General features: G+C 45.9%; 1 protein-coding gene across 1 annotated transcript in view; it reads right to left on the minus strand.

Moving 5' to 3' along the window:
- ambra1b (autophagy/beclin-1 regulator 1b) overlaps nt 1-16305 on the minus strand; it is a 28980-nt gene extending 12675 nt beyond the window's left edge. Inside the window, exons 1-8 of the mRNA XM_067591044.1 lie at nt 15999-16305; nt 8497-8702; nt 6005-6063; nt 5678-5861; nt 4890-5062; nt 4136-4202; nt 2484-4027; nt 2096-2182 (exon numbers count right to left, since the gene is read on the minus strand). Coding sequence (XP_067447145.1) covers nt 2096-2182; nt 2484-4027; nt 4136-4202; nt 4890-5062; nt 5678-5861; nt 6005-6063; nt 8497-8628 — 2246 coding nt within the window. The 5' untranslated portion in view covers nt 8629-8702; nt 15999-16305. The remainder of the gene's footprint in view (nt 1-2095; nt 2183-2483; nt 4028-4135; nt 4203-4889; nt 5063-5677; nt 5862-6004; nt 6064-8496; nt 8703-15998) is intronic.
- Nucleotides 16306-20830: the final 4525 nt, after the last annotated feature.

A 20830-nucleotide genomic window follows, 5' to 3' on the forward strand; every position in this document is an offset into this window, starting at 1 on the left:
AAGCAGCCGTCTTAACCACATTTACATGTTAATTTCACTGTTAGAGAAGTGAATATTGTTATATTCTGTCTGATCTCTTTGCAGTTTTGATGAGAGACTCGTCTATAAACCCAGTGACCTCTGGCATTCTGCCTCTGAACAGAAAGTCCCTGTTTGATCCTCTGTTGTTCTACTGACAGAGTTTATTACTGAGAACCAGCAGCTGGCTTTCATTTCTCCCACAGCCTCGTCTGAAAACCTCTAACGAGATAATTACAAGGTTGCTGTTCACTTGTACAACTAACAGAGCTTCATATCACCAACTCTGCATTTACAACTACTGTTAGTTTACCTGGCTGGAGCAGGTTAATGAGGTGTGTTAGTTTACCTGGCTGGAGCAGGTTAGTGAGGTGTGTTAGTTTACCTGGCTGGAGCAGGTTAGTGAGGTGTGTTAGTTTACCTGGCTGGAGCAGGTAGATGAGGTGTGTTAGTGTACCTGGCTGGAGCAGGTTAATGAGGTGTGTTAGTGTACCTGGCTGGAGCAGGTTAATGAGGTGTGTTAGTTTACCTGGCTGGAGCAGGTTAATGAGGTGTGTTAGTTTACCTGGCTGGAGCAGGTTAATGAGGTGTGTTAGTTTACCTGACTGGAGCAGGTTAGTGAGGTGTGTTAGTGTACCTGGCTGGAGCAGGTTAATGAGGTGTGTTAGTGTACCTGACTGGAGCAGGTTAGTGAGGTGTGTTAGTGTACCTGACTGGAGCAGGTTAGTGAGGTGTGTTAGTGTACCTGGCTGGAGCAGGTTAGTGAGGTGTGTTAGTTTACCTGACTGGAGCAGGTTAGTGAGGTGTGTTAGTGTACCTGGCTGGAGCAGGTTAATGAGGTGTGTTAGTGTACCTGGCTGGAGCAGGTTAATGAGGTGTGTTAGTTTACCTGGCTGGAGCAGGTTAATGAGGTGTGTTAGTTTACCTGGCTGGAGCAGGTTAATGAGGTGTGTTAGTTTACCTGGCTGGAGCAGGTTAATGAGGTGTGTTAGTTTACCTGGCTGGAGCAGGTTAGTGAGGTGTGTTAGTTTACCTGGCTGGAGCAGGTAGATGAGGTGTGTTAGTTTACCTGGCTGGAGCAGGTTAATGAGGTGTGTTAGTTTACCTGGCTGGAGCAGGTAGATGAGGTGTGTTAGTTTACCTGGCTGGAGCAGGTTAGTGAGGTGTGTTAGTTTACCTGGCTGGAGCAGGTTAGTGAGGTGTGTTAGTTTACCTGACTGGAGCAGGTTAGTGAGGTGTGTTAGTTTACCTGGCTGGAGCAGGTTAGTGAGGTGTGTTAGTGTACCTGGCTGGAGCAGGTTAGTGAGGTGTGTTAGTTTACCTGGCTGGAGCAGGTTAATGAGGTGTGTTAGTTTACCTGGCTGGAGCAGGTTAGTGAGGTGTGTTAGTTTACCTGGCTGGAGCAGGTTAGTGAGGTGTGTTAGTTTACCTGGCTGGAGCAGGTTAATGAGGTGTGTTAGTTTACCTGGCTGGAGCAGGTAGATGAGGTGTGTTAGTTTACCTGGCTGGAGCAGGTTAGTGAGGTGTGTTAGTTTACCTGGCTGGAGCAGGTAGATGAGGTGTGTTAGTTTACCTGGCTGGAGCAGGTTAGTGAGGTGTGTTAGTTTACCTGGCTGGAGCAGGTAGATGAGGTGTGTTAGTTTACCTGGCTGGAACAGGTTAGTGAGGTGTGTTAGTTTACCTGGCTGGAGCAGGTAGATGAGGTGTGTTAGTTTACCTGGCTGGAGCAGGTTAGTGAGGTGTGTTAGTTTACCTGGCTGGAGCAGGTTAATGAGGTGTGTTAGTTTACCTGGCTGGAGCAGGTTAGTGAGGTGTGTTAGTTTACCTGGCTGGAGCAGGTTAGTGAGGTGTGTTAGTTTACCTGGCTGGAACAGGTTAGTGAGGTGTGTTAGTTTACCTGGCTGGAGCAGGTTAGTGAGGTGTGTTAGTTTACCTGGCTGGAGCAGGTTAGTGAGGTGTGTTAGTTTACCTGGCTGGAACAGGTTAGTGAGGTGTGTTAGTTTACCTGGCTGGAACAGGTTAGTGAGGTGTGTTAGTTTACCTGGCTGGAGCAGGTTAATGAGGTGTGTTAGTTTACCTGGCCGGGTCGGGGTATATCGGGTGGTCTCTGGATCCCGACATGTCATAGCGAGACAAAGATAATAGAGATGATTCCAACAGTCGCCTGTATGAAAGAGATTATTAATATTATCATTATGACATTTTATTTGGATTAATGGTAATATTTAACTCACCGTGTGACACAAAGTAGCTGTTTGACAGAATTTCAGCTATTAACAGTTAAAAGACTGTGAAACAGATTTAAACTTAGTCTCTAAAACAAAACTAGATTAAGATGAACCCAAAGACAGATACTGAGTCTACTTCTCACACGTTTTAATCACTTTATTCTCAGACTTGTGACTGTGTTTGATCTGCTCTGTGTGTTCAGGCACCTACAGTGAGAGAACATGCAGAGCACGTACCTCCTCAGCGAGTCTTCATCTGGGGGGTCAACAGGCATTTCTTGGCTTAAGGCCTCCGGTGGCTCTGCCGATCGGCCTGCGGCAGCCTGCCGGTACACCCTCTCCCACTGTGCTGTGTCCTGGTTGTACACCAAACCCACCGTCTGCTCACCAGGCTGGCTGGAGGACGGGGCTATAGGGAAGGCCACTGTTCCTGTCCCTCCACCTCCGGGCGGAGGTGGCTGCTCGCTGGGCTCCGGAGGCACTCTCCTGTCCTGGGTCTGAACTTCTAGAGTCCTCCGGCCCTCTTCAGGCTGCCACGGGGAAGAAGAAGAAGAAGGGAAGGAGGAGGAGGAAGAGGAGGGCTCCAGAGTGGAGGCAGAGGTGGAGGAGGCCTGGTTGGTGCGCTCCCAGCGCTGAGAGTCATGGTTGAAGGTCAGCAGGTTGTGGCAGGCCCGGCAGCGGTTCAGGTGGCCTCGGGAGGCGGGGGGCGGGGTGTTGTTCTCCAGGCTGTGGGAGGCGGGAGGGGGAGGGAGAGGAGGCTGGTAGTGGATGATAGTAGGGGAGGCGGAGGAAGAGGAAGATGAGGAAGGCCCAGGTCTGTCTGGGTCCATGTTATTATTCAGCAGCTCTTGGTTCTGCTCTTGGCCTCCGTCCGCCATGCCGCCGCCGCCGCCCCCCAATGGAGGCTCCAGGTCCTGCATGCGGTCAAACTCCATGAAGTAGCGGCTCAGGTTGCACTGCAGCACGTTGCGGAAGGAGGCCGTGTTGCTGCGGGAGCCGTCCCAGAACGGGTGATGCCCGCTGCTCGTGCCGGCGGCGTCTCGGGCCCCCAGCTCTCCCTGTTGGGGGAAACCCCGTCCTTCAGTGGCGGAGGTGTAGACGGGGGAGTGAGACGAGCCGTCCTGCTGTCGGAGCACCGAGAGGAGGCTGATGGAGGAGGAGGAGGAGGTTCTGGGAGGCAGCATGCCCGGACCGACCGCCCCGCTCTCCCTCATGCTCAGCAGGTTGCGTGTCCAGTCGGGTCCCGGCCTGGAGGTGGAGAGCGGCTCGATGCTCGGAGCGGGAGGGTTCAGAGACGTGCCGGTGCTGTAGTACACGGAGGTGAAGGCTGAGGGGCGTTCAGGCGGCTGTCTGGGCTCCGTACGGGCAGACGAGAACGTGGAGGCCGAGGGGGGCTGGGGAGTGTCGGCTGACACCCTGGGATCAGGGGGGGTCGCGGAGGAACCGTCGCCGGCCAGGGAGGGGTTACGATTGATGGAGCAGCGACTACACAGACAAACCAAGCCCAGGTGCTGGGTGCAGCCGGGGAAGGGGGGCCCGCGTTCAGGGGTGGGGTACTGGGCCAGAGGCATGCTGGGAGATTCTCCGACACTGCTTCCGTTTTCTCCCAGAGGGCGCGGCTGCTCCCCTCCCGCCTGAGCCCCCGGGGAGCGAGATGACAAGATGTGCAGGAAGTTGTGGAGGATGGGCGTGCGACGGACCGGCTGGGAAGGCAGGAAGGAGCGCTGACGGAAGTGAGGCATCTCCACACTGTCCATGGGAACCTCCGAGTCCTCCTCGTTCTGGAACAGAAGGTTCAACAGCTCTGAGAATTCAACCACCACCTCTCAACCTCCCACAACACCTGACACACCTGACAGTTCTTACTCGTTACTGGCCTGATTACTTACTTGCTGATTGGACGGATTCACTATCGCTGTCAGCAGGTTGTGACCCAGCGGGTCGAACCTCACCAACCTGGAATCAACACAATTGTACAAATTAAGTTCTGTTATGTTTTTCTGTGATGTCTGAACACTTTTATCTACAGAATGTAATCATCATTTATTTAGGCCACATGCATCAACCTACACACAGAAACATGCAGACATCACTTCCCACATCAACTGGTTTCTATAAACAGAACGTGTGGTGGGAACGTGAACCAGCGAACCAGTTTCTCTAAAGCGATCTGAGGGTGATGTGATGAGTGAAATATAAGACGACAGATGGAATCTTTTAGTAAAACACAGTTTGTTCAGGTTGATAAACTGCTGCATTCACACATCAATCTGTAAAATGCCGATCAAAGCTGCATTTATCAACGTGAGATTCATTTTGTGATTCTGTTTATATGTACAGTCAGTTTAGATTTGAGCGCTACAAACTAATTTAACATTTCTGAGATGCTGTGAAATGAAGCTCAACAGAACCATGTGTATGTACGGCTTTATCTGATCAGAACTACGTGTCTGTATATTTCTGTCTCACACACAGTTTTAGTCGTGCATCTACAGAGTTTATGCATCTGGCGCTTGTTACTCAGCAGCACCTCCTACTGTCCGATCCCTGTTTTCTGCAGCATGTAGATATGACGACTCTCTAAACCTCTTTACAGTCACCACAGATACCAATAACACGTCACGGCTGCTCCATCAGACCCACCGGACTCTCTCCGTGTCGCTGCCCGTCTTGACCACGGCGAAGGGCTCCGGTCGGCTCCAGTCCCAGAAGTGGAGCTCGTTGTTGGTGGCGATGAGGAGGAGCTGAGCAGTGGGGTGGAAGGCCAGGGAGGCGATGGCGACATTACTCTCTGTAAACCAACTCTCACTACCACCCTGCAGAAAGAGCACACGCTCCACATTATCACTTCATTCAGAACTGACGGGGATTCATAATCCTTTTAAACTTCTCTAGTCACTTAAACCCAAAGAGTGTTGCACGTCGGATTGAACAAACTCTTAACTGTCTGAACTTGTTTCTGGTTTCATCATCAGCATCATTGACGCCCCTGAAATGTCGTATAAGACGACCTGTTTGTTCCATTTGTGGGCGAGTTTCATTCACAGAAATGTTCCCAAAGAGCTAAAAGGCAAAACGCTCCATGACTCATATGAGAGGTGTCATGTGACGTCACAGAGATATTAGAGGAGAGAGTTCAGTGGCTGATGTTATACTGCGACATGATGCTGCACAGAGACACTGAGACAAGTTTCCAACAACTACTCAGTAAACTCAGTGAACTGGCAGCCACGGTGATGGTGAAATGGTGAACAGAATATTCATTTTGCATCACGTTTGCTTTACTTATACATTTAATTTTTGAGGTGTGATTTGTGTACGGACCCGTACACAAATCTGTTGGTACGAGTGATTCTTGCGTGAGGCCCGTTGTGTCGTATTTCACAAGGTAACAACACTCCATGCAGAACCTCAGAGGTACTAGTACTCACATGCAAGTCCCAGATGCGGACTTCGCCATCAAGGCACCCAGAGGCCACCAGGCCAGGGATAGTGGGGTGAAAGGTCACACACCAGGGGGTTCTACGGTGGCCCACTAGGGAATGTAGGCACTTTCCAGTCTTCACTTCCGTTATGTAAATGTTGTGGTTGACATGTGTGGAAGCCATCAGGGTCCTGTGAGAGGAGAGACAGTTGACAAGTGTGATATATTCTGATACAGCTCAGTGAATGGTCCCCTTACTACTGTTACTGTGACACAACTTCATGTTTTAGAGTCATTCCTGAAATATTCTCCACTCTGTTGGAGTATTTCTCACCTGTCGGGGCTGAATGCCAGCAGGAATGTTGAGCGAGGGCTGTCCGGCAGCTCCACTTTCTGTCAGGCACAAACAAACACATTTACACTCAGGTAAGTAGATTCAAACTCTGTGAAAACATACAGATATGGTATGATCACAGCTGTTCACATCAAACTCTGACATCATGTTTGATGAATCTGCTGCAGATAACAACATGAATCCAGTGAGTATCAGCGTGTTGCACAGCAGGAAGCATCAAACCTGCTGCAGAGTCACATTTAGACAGAAGAAGATAGAAATACGCTGCTGTCAACATGACATCAGATACAACACTGTTAGAAAGCTGTTCCCTCTGAAAATCATTCTTTCAGAATGCAGAGGGAGGACTGATTACTGTCATTATTGATTAACCTGCAGATCATTTTCAAATTAATTAATAATTTTATCTATAAAATGTCAGAAAATGGAGAAAACCGGCTGTTATCATTTCCCAGAATCAAAGGTGATGTCTTCATTTTGTCCCACCAACAGTCCAAAGTCCAAATATATTCAGTTTATGTGCAGATATTAAGTCACACAGCTGACGGACTGTTAGCCTAGCATGCTAACCCTACAGTCTATCTGTAAAGGTGTTAATGGTTATCAGGCCATCAGCCAGTTGATGTGCTGGATGATTGAGACCGATATGCTGCCTGTCAGTGTGGTAGTGTCAGTGACTGAAAGAGCTACTAATCCCCGTAACCCTAACCCTAATCCCCCAACCCTAACCCAACCCTACCCCCTAACCCTTATCCCATAACCCTAACCCTACGCCGTAACCCTAACCCTTATCCCCTAACCCTACTCCATAACCCAACCCTAACCGAACCCTACCCCCCCTGACTTTAATCCCCTACCCCGTAACCCAACCCTAACCCTACCCTCTAACCCTTATCCCATAACCCTAACCCAACCCTCTAACCCTAAACACACTGAAAACACTTTGAGGAGGAGGAGATGAGTTAAAAGTCAAACTAACCAGAGCAGACAAGCTAGCTCACAAACAAAAGATTAACCAGTTAGTTACCAGTTAATTATCCATCATTCAGTGCTTTATATCCAGATGTGTGTATACGTTATTTATGCTTGTATATATGTAAATATACAGTATATAATTAAACTGAGCACATCCCTGTGCAATATCACTAAAACCTTAAATGATTCAAAACTGTATCATCTTACTATAATTTTAGTATTTTTATGGTGGAGTGTCGGGTATTTGATCTTATTTGGTTAGACAGACTCCATCAGCAACAGCGAGCACACCTGAGACTTATAAGCAGCTTATAAAAGAACCAGTTTAGTCCTGGGTTGTGTTTAATGCTACAAGGCTCTACATGGTGAGAAACTGCCTGAACAAGTAAGAAACCAGATTGTGAGACTTCATGAAGATGAAACAGCACAAAACTGCAACATTAAACTTTGTCAAAGAACATGAAAAGAAGCCTGATGAATACTGGCAGCACTTTCTCTGTTCAGATGAAACAGTAAAGTAAAGTAGTTTGGATCCGATGGGTCCAGCATGTGGACTACCACAGTGACTGCATAGTGCCGACTGTGTGCTGATGTACGTTTATAGATGGACTATGAATTACAGGTGTAACGGTACACCTGTGATTCAGTTTATTGCGTTTTCAATACAGCAGAAAAAATAGAAAGCAAGAAAAATAACATTTTGGTCTTTTATTTTGAAAAATGTAAACATCCAACAATGGCTCATTGGCTCCTTTGACATATATGTATAAAATCTGGCTTAAAAAAAGCCTCCTGGAGCCAAACCCTAAATCCAACAGGAAGTCAGCCATTTTGAATTTAACAAACTCCTCCTAAAGATTTAACCCAAGCGACAAATTTGGTTGGTGACATCTAAAAGACCTTAATGATGCTAAATTGCAAAGCTTTTTAGTTTTCATGGAACACCCGTGGCGTGCCGGTCAATTATGCCCAAAACGTGAAACAGGAAGTTGTTTTAACTCGGCTTTCCATTGTCCAATATGCCCCAAATTTGTCATGTTTGATGAGAGTCCAGGTCTGAGCACATCTACATGTCAATATTTGGTCATAGCGCCACCTACTGACAACAGGAAGTCAGTCTTATGTGACAAACATCATCCGATTTACATGAAATTTACATGGTGTGGTCTAAACATGACGTATGATTAGTGGGTGTTCTCTAGCGGCACATAGTGGATACAGGAAGTGATATTTGACTCCTTCCTGTAACATCTAATATTCATGAAAATACACGTGCATGTCAGGTGACCTCCTTTAAATGTAGTGATACCACAGCTGCCTGCAGCTTTAACTCATTAACATATCTTGACAATGAAGAGTGAAATGGTTATTGGATTATTGAAATGGTTGCTATTGATCTTCTGTGCATGGACTAATTGATTAACGCTGGGCTTTCAGTTCCAGCAGATTAAAGTTGAGTTTGTCTCGTGTGGAAGGAAAGAGTGAAAGCAGCGTACCTGACTCTGCCATTTCATCCAGCGCACTTTCTCCTCCACCAGCAGCTGCAGGAGCCGCTGCGAGCCAAAGCTCTGCGAGCCTCGCTCCCGGCTGGACAGGATCCGGACCGAGTTCCTCTGACGGGACGCCATTTTGCTGTCAGTGGCCTCGGCTGATTGGCTGCTCACTCCCGCTGCTGCCAGTCCGTCGCCATGCAGAGTCTAGGCTGAGATTCAGAGTGAATACATATGAGAGGAAGTTGTCATTACTGCTGCTTCATGAAGTCAAAACAACTCATCAACAGAAACGTGATATCTGGTTAATTTATGAGGTCAGAAGACTGAACTCCAGCCGGTCTGATCAGGATTAGACCTGGACCAGCCTCCCGCTGCCTCCACATGCTGTCAATAATCCACAAAACTAATTCAGTTACCTTTTAAAGATCCTTAAAATGATCAGTTTCAAGAATATTAATGATTTTTATAATGGATTCATTATTTCTGCCACTTTTCAAGCACAAATATGAAACATTCTCCGGTTCCAGCTTCTTTAATGTTTCTTCAATTCTTCAACATCCTGTTAAATATGTGAAGCTCTGGACTGTTGGTGAACCGAACGCATCACTGCGGGCTCATCTTTCAAGAATATCATCTGCAGATTAGAGCTGCAGCTAAACATTATTATGATTATTACTGATTAATTGATTAGTCCATGAAACGTCAGAAAGAAGTTGAAAAACGCCCAGAGCTCAAAGTGACATCTTTAACGAGCTCATTTTTATCCAACCAACAGTCCAACTAAACGATGACGCACCATAAACACGATCATCGTATTTATAGACGCTGGAAGCAGGTTTTTATTTTAATTCACATTTAAGAAGCTGGAATCAGTCAATTCTTCTTAAAAAATGACTGAGAACAATCAATGATCAAAATGGTTGGTGATTAATTTAATATTTGGCAACCAATCGATTAATCGACTGATCGTTACAGCTCTAATTCATACTCATAAGGCTCTTTCACACAGCCTGTTCAAGGCGGGAACGCTGCGGCTTTATTCCGCCTCGCTGTTCTGTATAAAAGGTACAGACATGGGGGGGGGGGCAGAGACCTGACGCTGCTGTGTTCCACGCCACGCCACGCCACGCCACGCCACGCCACGCCACGCCTCTGAACCCGGAGCGCCAGCACACGTGGGCGGCTTTATAGCGGCTTTGCTTGGTTCAGTGTAAAGAAACAATGGCGGCCTAATGACGGACCTTCTTTACAGCTGTAACGGGGAATATCTATATAGAAGAGTCCGTGCTCTGCAACCCTGAACTGGTCTAGTCTCATATTCCTGCTTTACTCCTCTTACTCCTGTTTAATTCCTGCTTTATTCCTCTTACTGTTGCTTTATTCCTCTTACTCCTGTTTAATTCCTGCTTTATTCCTCTTACTGTTGCTTTATTCCTCTTACTCCTGTTTAATTCCTGTTTTATTCCTCTTACTCCTGTTTCATTCCAGCTTTACTCGTGTCTTATTCATGTCTCTTTCCTGTTTAAATCTTGTGAGCTCCATAAGAGCTAACAGAGCTAACAGAGCTAACAGAGTGCACAGAGCTAACAGAGCTAACAGAGTGCACAGAGCTAACAGAGCTAACAGAGAGCACAGAGCTAACAGAGCTAACAGAGAGCACAGAGCTAACAGAGAGCACAGAGCTAACAGAGCTAACAGAGAGCACAGAGCTAACAGAGCTAACAGAGAGCACAGAGCTAACAGAGCTAACAGAGTTAACAGAGAGCACAGAGCTAACAGAGCTAACAGAGCTAACAGTGTGCACAGAGCTAACAGAGCTAACAGAGCTAACAGAGAGCACAGAGCTAACAGAGCTAACAGAGAGCACAGAGCTAACAGAGCTAACAGAGAGCACAGAGCTAACAGAGAGCACAGAGCTAACAGAGCTAACAGTGTGCACAGAGCTAACAGAGCTAACAGAGCTAACAGAGTTTCAGGGTTTCTGCAGGTTTCAACAAGTTAAATTTAAGACTTTTTCAGACCATTTTAAGACCTGCTTCTCGTGTCCATACTGGAGTACACCTGTCATGTTCAGGGATGGGATTGATACCAATGCAGTTATCAATTCTGCTTATCGGTTCAATTCTTTTTCGATTCCCTTATTGATTCCTGATCAATTTTCTGTGTGGGAAAAAAGTGGGCCTACACAGGTTTTCAGCGTCAATGCAAATATTTTATTATCTCCACTGTTTTTCAATGACCTTACATGCTGATGAATATATGAAACATAACTGGTAGAAAAGATAAATAGTCCGCGAACAACAGTTAACTGCATTAATTAATGAATGAATTAATGTGAAAGCATCTTACAGTCTCCTGACTGCATGAGAATAAGAAACTGAAGGGGAGGAGGAGGAGGAGCAGGAGTGCTCCTCTGTGTTATTAACATCATGTCTCCAGCAGTGGAGAGCAGCCTCTCTGCTCTACTGTGTTATTAACATCATGTCTCCAGCAGTGGAGAGCAGCCTCTCTGCTCTACTGTGTTATTAACATCATGTCTCCAGCAGTGGAGAGCAGCCTCTCTGCTCCTCTGTGTTATTAACATCATGTCTCCAGCAGTGGAGAGCAGCCTCTCTGCTCCTCTGTGTTATTAACATCATGTATCCAGCAGTGAGCAACCTCTCTGCTCCTCTGTGTTATTAACATCATGTCTCCAGCAGTGAGCAGCCTCTCTGCTCCGCTGTGTTATTAACATCATGTCTCCAGCAGTGAGCAGCCTCTCTGCTCCGCTGTGTTATTAACATCATGTCTCCAGCAGTGGAGAGTAGCCTCTCTGCTCTACTGTGTTATTAACATCATGTCTCCAGCAGTGGAGAGCAGCCTCTCTGCTCCTCTGTGTTATTAACATCATGTCTCCAGCAGTGAGCAACGTCTCTGCTCCTCTGTGTTATTAACATCATGTCTCCAGCAGTGAGCAACCTCTCTGCTGCTCTGTGTTATTAACATCATGTCTCCAGCAGTGAGCAGCCTCTCTGCTCCTCTGTGTTATTAACATCATGTCTCCAGCAGTGGAGAGTAGCCTCTCTGCTCTACTGTGTTATTAACATCATGTCTCCAGCAGTGGAGAGCAGCCTCTCTGCTCCTCTGTGTTATTAACATCATGTCTCCAGCAGTGAGCAACCTCTCTGCTCCTCTGTGTTATTAACATCATGTCTCCAGCAGTGAGCAACCTCTCTGCTGCTCTGTGTTATTAACATCATGTCTCCAGCAGTGAGCAGCCTCTCTGCTCCGCTGTGTTATTAACATCATGTCTCCAGCAGTGGAGAGCAGCCTCTCTGCTGCTCTGTGTTATTAACATCATGTCTCCAGCAGTGAGCAGCCTCTCTGCTCTGCTGTGTTATTAACATCATGTCTCCAGCAGTGGGGAGCAGCCTCTCTGCTGCTCTGTGTTATTAACATCATGTCTCCAGCAGTGGAGAGCAGCCTCTCTGCTGCTCTGTGTTATTAACATCATGTCTCCAGCAGTGAGCAGCCTCTCTGCTCCTCTGTGTTATTAACATCATGTCTCCAGCAGTGGAGAGCAGCCTCTCTGCTGCTCTGTGTTATTAACATCATGTCTCTAGCAGTGAGCAACCTCTCTGCTCTACTGTGTTATTAACATCATGTCTCCAGCAGTAGAGAGCAGCCTCTCTGCTCCTCTGTATTATTAACATCATGTCTCCAGCAGTGAGCAGCCTCTCTGCTCCGCTGTGTTATTAACATCATGTCTCCAGCAGTAGAGAGCAGCCTCTCTGCTCCTCTGTGTTATTAACATCATGTCTCCAGCAGTGAGCAGCCTCTCTGCTCCTCTGTGTTATTAACATCATGTCTCCAGCAGTGAGCAGCCTCTCTGCTCCTCTGTGTTATTAACATCATGTCTCCAGCAGTAGAGAGCAGCCTCTCTGCTCCGCTGTGTTATTAACATCATGTCTCCAGCAGTGGAGAGCAGCCTCTCTGCTGCTCTGTGTTATTAACATCATGTCTCCAGCAGTGGAGAGCAGCCTCTCTGCTCCTCTGTGTTATTAACATCATGTCTCCAGCAGTGGAGAGCAGCCTCTCTGCTGCTCTGTGTTATTAACATCATGTCTCCAGCAGTGAGCAGCCTCTCTGCTCCTCTGTGTTATTAACATCATGTCTCCAGCAGTGGAGAGCAGCCTCTCTGCTGCTCTGTATTATTAACATCATGTCTCCAGCAGTGAGCAGCCTCTCTGCTCCGCTGTGTTATTAACATCATGTCTCCAGCAGTGGAGAGCAGCCTCTCTGCTGCTCTGTATTATTAACATCATGTCTCCAGCAGTGAGCAGCCTCTCTGCTCCTCTGTGTTATTAACATCATGTCTCCAGCAGTAGAGAGCAGCCTCTCTGCTCCGCTGTGTTATTAACATCATGTCTCCAGCAGTAGAGAGCAGCCTCTCTGCTGCTCTGTGTTATTAACATCATGTCTCCAGCAGTGGAGAGCAGCCTCTCTGCTCCTCTGTGTTATTAACATCATGTCTCCAGCAGTGAGCAACCTCTCTGCTGCTCTGTGTTATTAACATCATGTCTCCAGCAGTGGAGAGCAGCCTCTCTGCTCCTCTGTGTTATTAACATCATGTCTCCAGCAGCAAAGAGCAGCCTCTCTGCTGCTCTAAGTTATTAACATCATGTCTCCAGCAGTGGAGAGCAGCCTCTCTGCTGCTCTGTGTTCTTAACATCATGTCTCCAGCAGTGAGCAACCTCTCTGCTGCTCTGTGTTATTAACATCATGTCTCCAGCAGTGGAGAGCAGCCTCTCTGCTCCGCTGTGTTATTAACATCATGTCTCCAGCAGTGGAGAGCAGCCTCTCTGCTGCTCTGTGTTACTAACATCATGTCTCCAGCAGTGGAGAGCAGCCTCTCTGCTCCTCTGTGTTATTAACATCATGTCTCCAGCAGTGGAGAGCAGCCTCTCTGCTGCTCTGTGTTATTAACATCATGTCTCCAGCAGTGGAGAGCAGCCTCTCTGCTGCTCTGTGTTCTTAACATCATGTCTCCAGCAGTGAGCAACCTCTCTGCTGCTCTGTGTTATTAACATCATGTCTCCAGCAGTGGAGAGCAGCCTCTCTGCTCCGCTGTGTTATTAACATCATGTCTCCAGCAGTGGAGAGCAGCCTCTCTGCTCCGCTGTGTTATTAACATCATGTCTCCAGCAGTGGAGAGCAGCCTCTCTGCTGCTCTGTGTTATTAACATCATGTCTCCAGCAGTGGGGAGCAGCCTCTCTGCTGCTCTGTGTTATTAACATCATGTCTCCAGCAGTGGGGAGCAGCCTCTCTGCTGATCCGTCAGCTCCGGGGAAAAACATCAGTGATGGATTGGACAATAAAGTTATAATAAAGTACTGTTATAATACAGTTAAATAAAGTACTGTCCTCCTTCTGCTCCCTCTGTCCTCCCTCCTCCTTCTGTCCTCCCCCCATCCTCCTGTCCTCCTCCTATCCTCTGTCCCCTGTCCTCCTCCCCCCATCCTCTCCCCTCTGTCCTCCTCCTATCCTCTCCCTCCGGTCCTCCCCCCATCCTCCTGTTCTCTGTCCTCCTCCTGTCCTCTGTCTCCTGCTGTTAGCCTTCCTAGCGTGTTGTGGTTGTGTACACCACGCCTGCGGTGGATGAGACTGCAGACAGATTAAAAAATGGCTTTTCTACATGTTAATGCTTGTTCAACAGGTGCATTGATAAATTATTGGTTTTTTACTCATGAAGGTTTTATTGACACAACAAGCCTAACTGTCGTCAACTTGAGTTATCTTCACTCCCACAATGCTTTGCTGTTTGCTGATTTATTTGGGGTCTAGACCATAATACCTCCTCACAACATGACATCTTCTCTTTGAATGGATAAAGTAGCTGTGAAAAAACAACTCCTACATGGAGTGTTGCATTATGGGTTGTTTGTAGCATTAATGTTGCTAGGCTAGCAAGTGTCTTAATGTCAGTTTATAGAGAGCGTGTTAGAGTCAGTCAGCACTTCAGTGTTTAGTTGGTCCAGATCAACCTGGAGGAGTCTCTGAAGACAGAGGAAATAAATTCATGATGAGTGAAAACGAGTCCAGAGTGTTTTCTGACGGGATATATCAAGCTGTCAAATACCACAGTGACAGATGATGAGCAGTCGTATTAATGCTAACTTCTGACTGCTTCCTAGAGCCTGCTGGGAGAGAGTGCGAGTATGTAGCTATACTATCATTTATATTCAGAAAGTATTTTTCCAGAAGCAGGTGTTGGAAAAGGGGGAGTCGTCTTATATTCAGTGTCGCCTTACATTCAGGCCAATACAGTATTTACAGACCAATTATTTTATAACATGCCGCGCTTCCGCTTCCTCGCACACCGCTTTCAGCATCTCTCCGGGTGGTCGTTCACATGGGGCGATGACGCCGAGGCGACGCAGACTCCAACGTAGCACGTAGCCTCCTACGTCTCCACTGTATTACCATATATAACGCAGTACATACTCAAACACATTGGACTACCATATATACCAGCTGTGGTAGGCATTTTTAAAAAGATGCCGTGATGACAGTAATGAGCTCGACCCTGCGGTTCGCATCACATGACCACGGTGATGCGGTTATTGTCACAGCTCTACCAGTTCACTTCTTCTCTGCTCCTCAGGAATCCTCTCACTTTCCAAGACTGTGTTAAACTATCTAGTGATGAACTCCGCTGCCATCTCTCCTAAACATCTCCATGCCTCCACAGTATGTCTCTACTCTCCATCCTCTTCATCACTTCCCTTACTTCCTCCTTGCTTATCCACCCACCTCCTGATTCACTATCCCCACATCATCCAACAGTGTCTCTCATTTTCTTCATTCATCAGCCCCTCAGCGGACTCCTTCCACCTTCTCAGCACTCTCCTCACCAGTCAGCACATCTCCATCTGTGTCCTTCATCAACCTGACCTGCTGCACACCTTCCCTCTGTCAGCCAATCAGCACAGGTCCTTCTCTGTCCTTACTGTCCAACCTCTCACAATATATATATATATAAATATATATATATATATATCATATTTGTACATAAACAGCAGACATTATTCTGCTCAGTTATATATTAAACATCATATTTATACAATAATAAACAGCAGATATGATCCTATTCAGCTACATATTATATATGTAATATTTATACAATAATAAACAGCAGACATTATCCTGTTCAGTTATATATAAAATATTCAGAAGACATCGGTCCGTAACATACAACGTTAGTTTATAGTTTAGCTCGATAGTTAACATTAACAACATTTTACATTTCAACGTTTACAAACATTAAAAGTTAATTTAAACACCGTTAGCTGCAGCTAGCCGCGGAGCTACATTAGCAGCTAACGAGCCAACAATCTGAAATGAGGCGCTGAATTATTTGGATTTTTAAAGATGTGTGTTGGCTCACAGCCGTAGACACATTAATAAGAAGTGGTTTCATGGATAATAAAGAGAAATATGATTAAAGGAGGACTGTCGGGCCTACCTTTCCTTACGAAGCCATCCAGCGATGCTAACGGGCTAATGCAGAGCTAGCAGCTATGCTAGCAGGTTAGCTAGCTCGATGTGGCCGCTGCAGAAAATAACCTAAATAAAGGTTAAACATCGGAGTTTACCAGCGCTTCTAATGAACAACGTCCTCTGAGATCAACAGACAACACTCATATTATCTGCGGGAGAAGAAGAGAAAACGTTTTTAAGGCTATGTTCTGTTTCTCTGCTGCCGACGACAAACTGATACTGCGTAACTAGCTAGCCGCTAGCTAGCCACACACAGGCTTATCAGCAGAGTGCCGATCACAACTCATCGAGCTAACACAGACCTTCATTCAAATAAATTAGTTTTTTTACGGTGAAATCCGGCGACCAACTGAGAATGGTGTTCATGTTACTTATGAAAATATGTTGATTCTATTTAGATAACCTTATTATAACTGGAAACACGTTTAAGTCGCTAGAAAATATCTTCAGTGGAACCTGCAATGGGCTGCTCTGTGATCGACAAGAAATCCTAGAAGTGGTAGCTTTTATCATTCAGGAGAAAATTAGATTTTTCTGAAAGAACAAAAAACAAATTTACTCCTATAAATAAATCAATAATTTACAAGACTTTCACTATAATAAATAAAACATAACATGAACCACGAACTTAATATAAAACATGCTGGTTTAATCATTTTAAAATTGTTTATTATTATTGTTAAATTTCAGACTTTCAGGTTGTTTATTGCTGAAATGTCCATGTGGCTTGATGTATGTGAGAAAGACAAAACAACAACTGGACATTCAGGTCTTCAGAACACAAAAGCACCATTAGGAGACAGAATCTAACACATTTTTATAATATGAAATGGAGCTGGACTAATAATAATAACTTTATTTATATAGCACCTTTAAAAACAGTTTACAAGACAGTTTTAGGTCATTCCAAAGCTGAGGAGTCCTGATGGCAAAAGCACGGTCACCTTTAGATTTAAACCTTGACTTTAAAACATCCAGAAGGCTCTGAGTTCAATACCCGCTCAGGGCAGCGCTCCTCTTAGCTCTGCTCTTCTAAACAAAGATGCTTTACATGTTTATCATGTACCATCATACTGTGTGACTCCAGCCCCCTTTAATATTATAAGAATGTCAGAGCTGCAACCCTTTTTTATGTAATTAAAAGTCTAAATATGAAAATCTGCTCTTGCTTACTGTTTGCTGTGTCACATGTTAGCAGAGCTCATAGCGTCGCTGTCATACAGACATGAGGTTGTAGGTTTGATCCATCTGCAGGCAACGTTAGTCTTGGTAGAATTTCGATGAAATTCAGCTTCCAGCAATGCAGCACAATCAGTTTCAGCTCATATCTATCCTCAGTATCTACTCTCTTTGCATTTTCTAATTAATATTTTTATTAACTGGTCCCACACGCTTACAGCTAGAAACACAGTTCCAATTCTAACATGTTGAGCATGTTTCCACCATGTGTGCTATTCCTTTTTTTTCTAGAATATTCCAGTGATTTTATATGAAGTTTTATAACTAAACACACTTGCATCGCAAACACTTACCTTAACCCTGGACCATGAGCTCCTTCTCAAACCATCAGACAGTGATCCGTTTGAAGAGGATCAACATATTCCTGAAGTCTCTGAGTCCTCTCCATCTCCTGATATCCAACCTTTTCAGCAACCTCGGTTGCACTCAGCATTCCCCAGCGCTTTTTGGTTTTCATCCTTTGACAACGCCAACGCTGTTGGGCCTTCATCTGCCAACAGCTTCAGGGGAAGATCCCGTCTTCGGCATTTGAGGGATGTCATGCGTTTCAGACACCTCTTTTTGACCCACTTGAGATCCGGTCACTCAGACAGGCGAAGCCACCGCAGGCCGAATTCACCCGCCAACACTCTGACCATCCCTCAGCTTCAAACATATCTGCACTCAGTCAGTGAAATATCTCCACCACTCTGACAGTAAAGCAAAACTTTTCCAACTGTTCACGGACTCATATGAAAAGATCATTCGCCCTCTCCGAGCTTCCCAAACACTTCTGGGTTCCCAGCGTTGCGTCTGTCGCAACGCTTATGATGTCACGGCGCATCCCGTTGGCCAAAGAGTCTCAGCCTTCCACATCAGCCCTCGCATCAAACTGTGTGTAAACTCTCTGTTTCAGAACGACCTAATTTCTCCTCTATTTTCTGTCAGGCTTTAAAAACAGTCTGAGCACATGCATCCCTCCATCCCAGCATCCTTTCCTCTTCTCTTGCTCCAACATTTCCTGTCCCATCTTCTTTGGCCACCTCAGCTCTTCCCACCTTGATAACCAGCTATCACAGCCGCACAGAGCGCACCCACAACACTACTACTAGCCACTAACCCTAACCCTGCCACCCGCAGCCCCTCCAACCACCCTCGGCCCCCTTCCCAATGGTGTGGAGTAAAGAGGAAGACCAGTCCTCTACCAGGATGGGAGGATGGTCTGTAATAAGGTGGAGCCTATGCCAGACCAACTTGTCCTCATAATCCAACTAAGCACAGCTTGTGTCAGTATCTCAATACCCCAAATTAAAATCAATGTTCCAGCTGCTGCCTTAAAGAATCACCAAGACTGCAAGTTTGTTCACTTTCTCATCCAAGGTTTGTCGACAAAGCCGACAGACTCCTGCAAAAAGAAGTAAAGAAGCATTCAGGATCAGCCGACTTTCCCCACATTTAGAATCAGTCTGATTGGTGTAGCTATAAGGACATTAGAGACTCATCATAGACCTCTCATCCCCCCCCACAGCTCCTCTGTCCCAAGCATTAATAGCCTAATTCCCAGCCTGTACTTCTCCATGCAGTATGCAACAATCTCCCTCATCCATCTCACAGGACAAAGAGCTTGGTTGTCCACAGCAGACATTACAGCACCTTCACAGTCCGTCCCATCCACCCTGACTACTGGCATCTTCTCAGTGTCCTCTGGAAGGGCGCATACGTCTCTGCAGTGTTTCTGACCTTCAGGCGCAAGAGCAGCCGAAAACATTCGACTCTATCTGAAGCACTCTGCTGGATCCTGACAAACAACTACAAACTCCCGAATATCATCCGTCTCCTTGATGACTTTCTCACTGTCAGGCCATCATCTTCACCCCATCTTACAGTCTCAACACTCTGATTTATGCAGTTTACGAACTTGGAGTTCCTCTCTCCTCAAAGAAAACAGAAGGTCCCAGCACATCCCTGGAATTTGTTGGCATCATCCTCGACTCCGTCTCACTCCAAGCATCCCTGCCTACTCCTTTCAAATGTCCTTCTGGTTCACAGATGCACCAAACATCAACTACTCTTACTGCTAGGCCACCTCAACTACACCATCCGTATCATCCCTCAAGGTCGATCCTTCCTGTCACACCTCCTTTCCAGAACCACCACCGTTCTATATCTCCATGATGAAGCATGCAGATGGAGCTAAAACTGTGGCACCAGTTCTTCTCCTCCTGGAACGGCATCTCCCTTTAGCTCCTTGAGATGATGACCACGTAACAGAGCCAGAAGACATCCAGCTGTTCACAGATGCAGCCCCGTCTGTCGGCTCAGGCAGCTACTATGGTGGCAGGTGGTTCTCAGCCGATTGGCTTCCCAAACTCTCAATCTGAATCCATCCCTCCTACATCATCTTGGCTCTCCTCCATCCATATTATCCAATAAAATATTCCAAATCCATATTTTGATTGGCATGGTCTTTGTTAGTACTAAGCAGCGGTGTACACAACTCCAAATCTTGAGATTGTATCAGTGCACAGTTGTGATAAAGACTAAATAAACAAAACAACGGCACTCACTAATCCATCATGTCGCTGATGATGGATTAGTGAGTGCTGTTGTTTTGTTTTGTTTATGTGGTCTTTGTTAGTGAAATGACTTTTTTTAAATATTAAACTTTATAATGGCAGTCTATGGGAGGAATGATCCTACTACGTGGGAATGTTGGAAACTCTTTGTAACTTTGAAACTCACGTACTTGGACGTATGTTGGCCTACAGACAAAGTTTAAAATGTTCAGCAAATTTTGATTTTTCAACGTTGTGTTCTGTGTTGTGATACCTCTTGTACTTTTGGAGCAATTTAAGTCCAAAGTGAGACCAGAGCAGCGATTCTTCAAGTGTCCAAGCACATATCATAACTGAAAATGTTTCCACAAGCCTCCTCTCTCTCAACATGTAAACATATAATCAGTGGGAGTTATAGTGTTTTAGATCTAAACCTTAATTAATAGGGAGAGCGCTGTCAAGCTTTCATTGACTGCAATACAATCTGCAGGTGTTTCTTAAAGTTACAGATTCTCTCCTCATGCTCAGTCAGTCCTGCTGCCTCTAATAACGTTCAAACCTCCGAGCTCGAAGCTTTGATTTATGCAGGTTCTCCCCAACATTTCACTGTATGTAGCAGGGATGTCTGCTGACTCAGTGGTTAAGCACTGTTCTCATGGTGAACTTCCTGGTGAGATAACAAGGTCATGAGTTCGATCCTCCTGCTCTTTCTAAGGAAATGTTTCCATTTTACCAGTAGAGCAGACGCAGCTGGTTCCAGTCAGCTGACTGAGACGCCTCTCTGCCTTTTAACTGTGAGGACATTCAGTGGCTTCATGGTTTCAGCTTCAGTCTCACACACACACACACACACACACAACACACACAACAGTAGCATTTATAAACATGAATAAATAATTGTAGAAATTATTCTGATATCTTGGTCAGATCTTGTTTAGTAAATGCCAGCAGTGTTACTGGTGCTGCAACGACTTCACGACAAAACAACTGAACTGTGTTGAATATTAAAGATTGATCCGAACAC

The sequence above is a fragment of the Thunnus thynnus genome, chromosome 5 (genome assembly GCF_963924715.1).
Source record: "Thunnus thynnus chromosome 5, fThuThy2.1, whole genome shotgun sequence".
Lineage (NCBI taxonomy): Eukaryota > Metazoa > Chordata > Actinopteri > Scombriformes > Scombridae > Thunnus > Thunnus thynnus.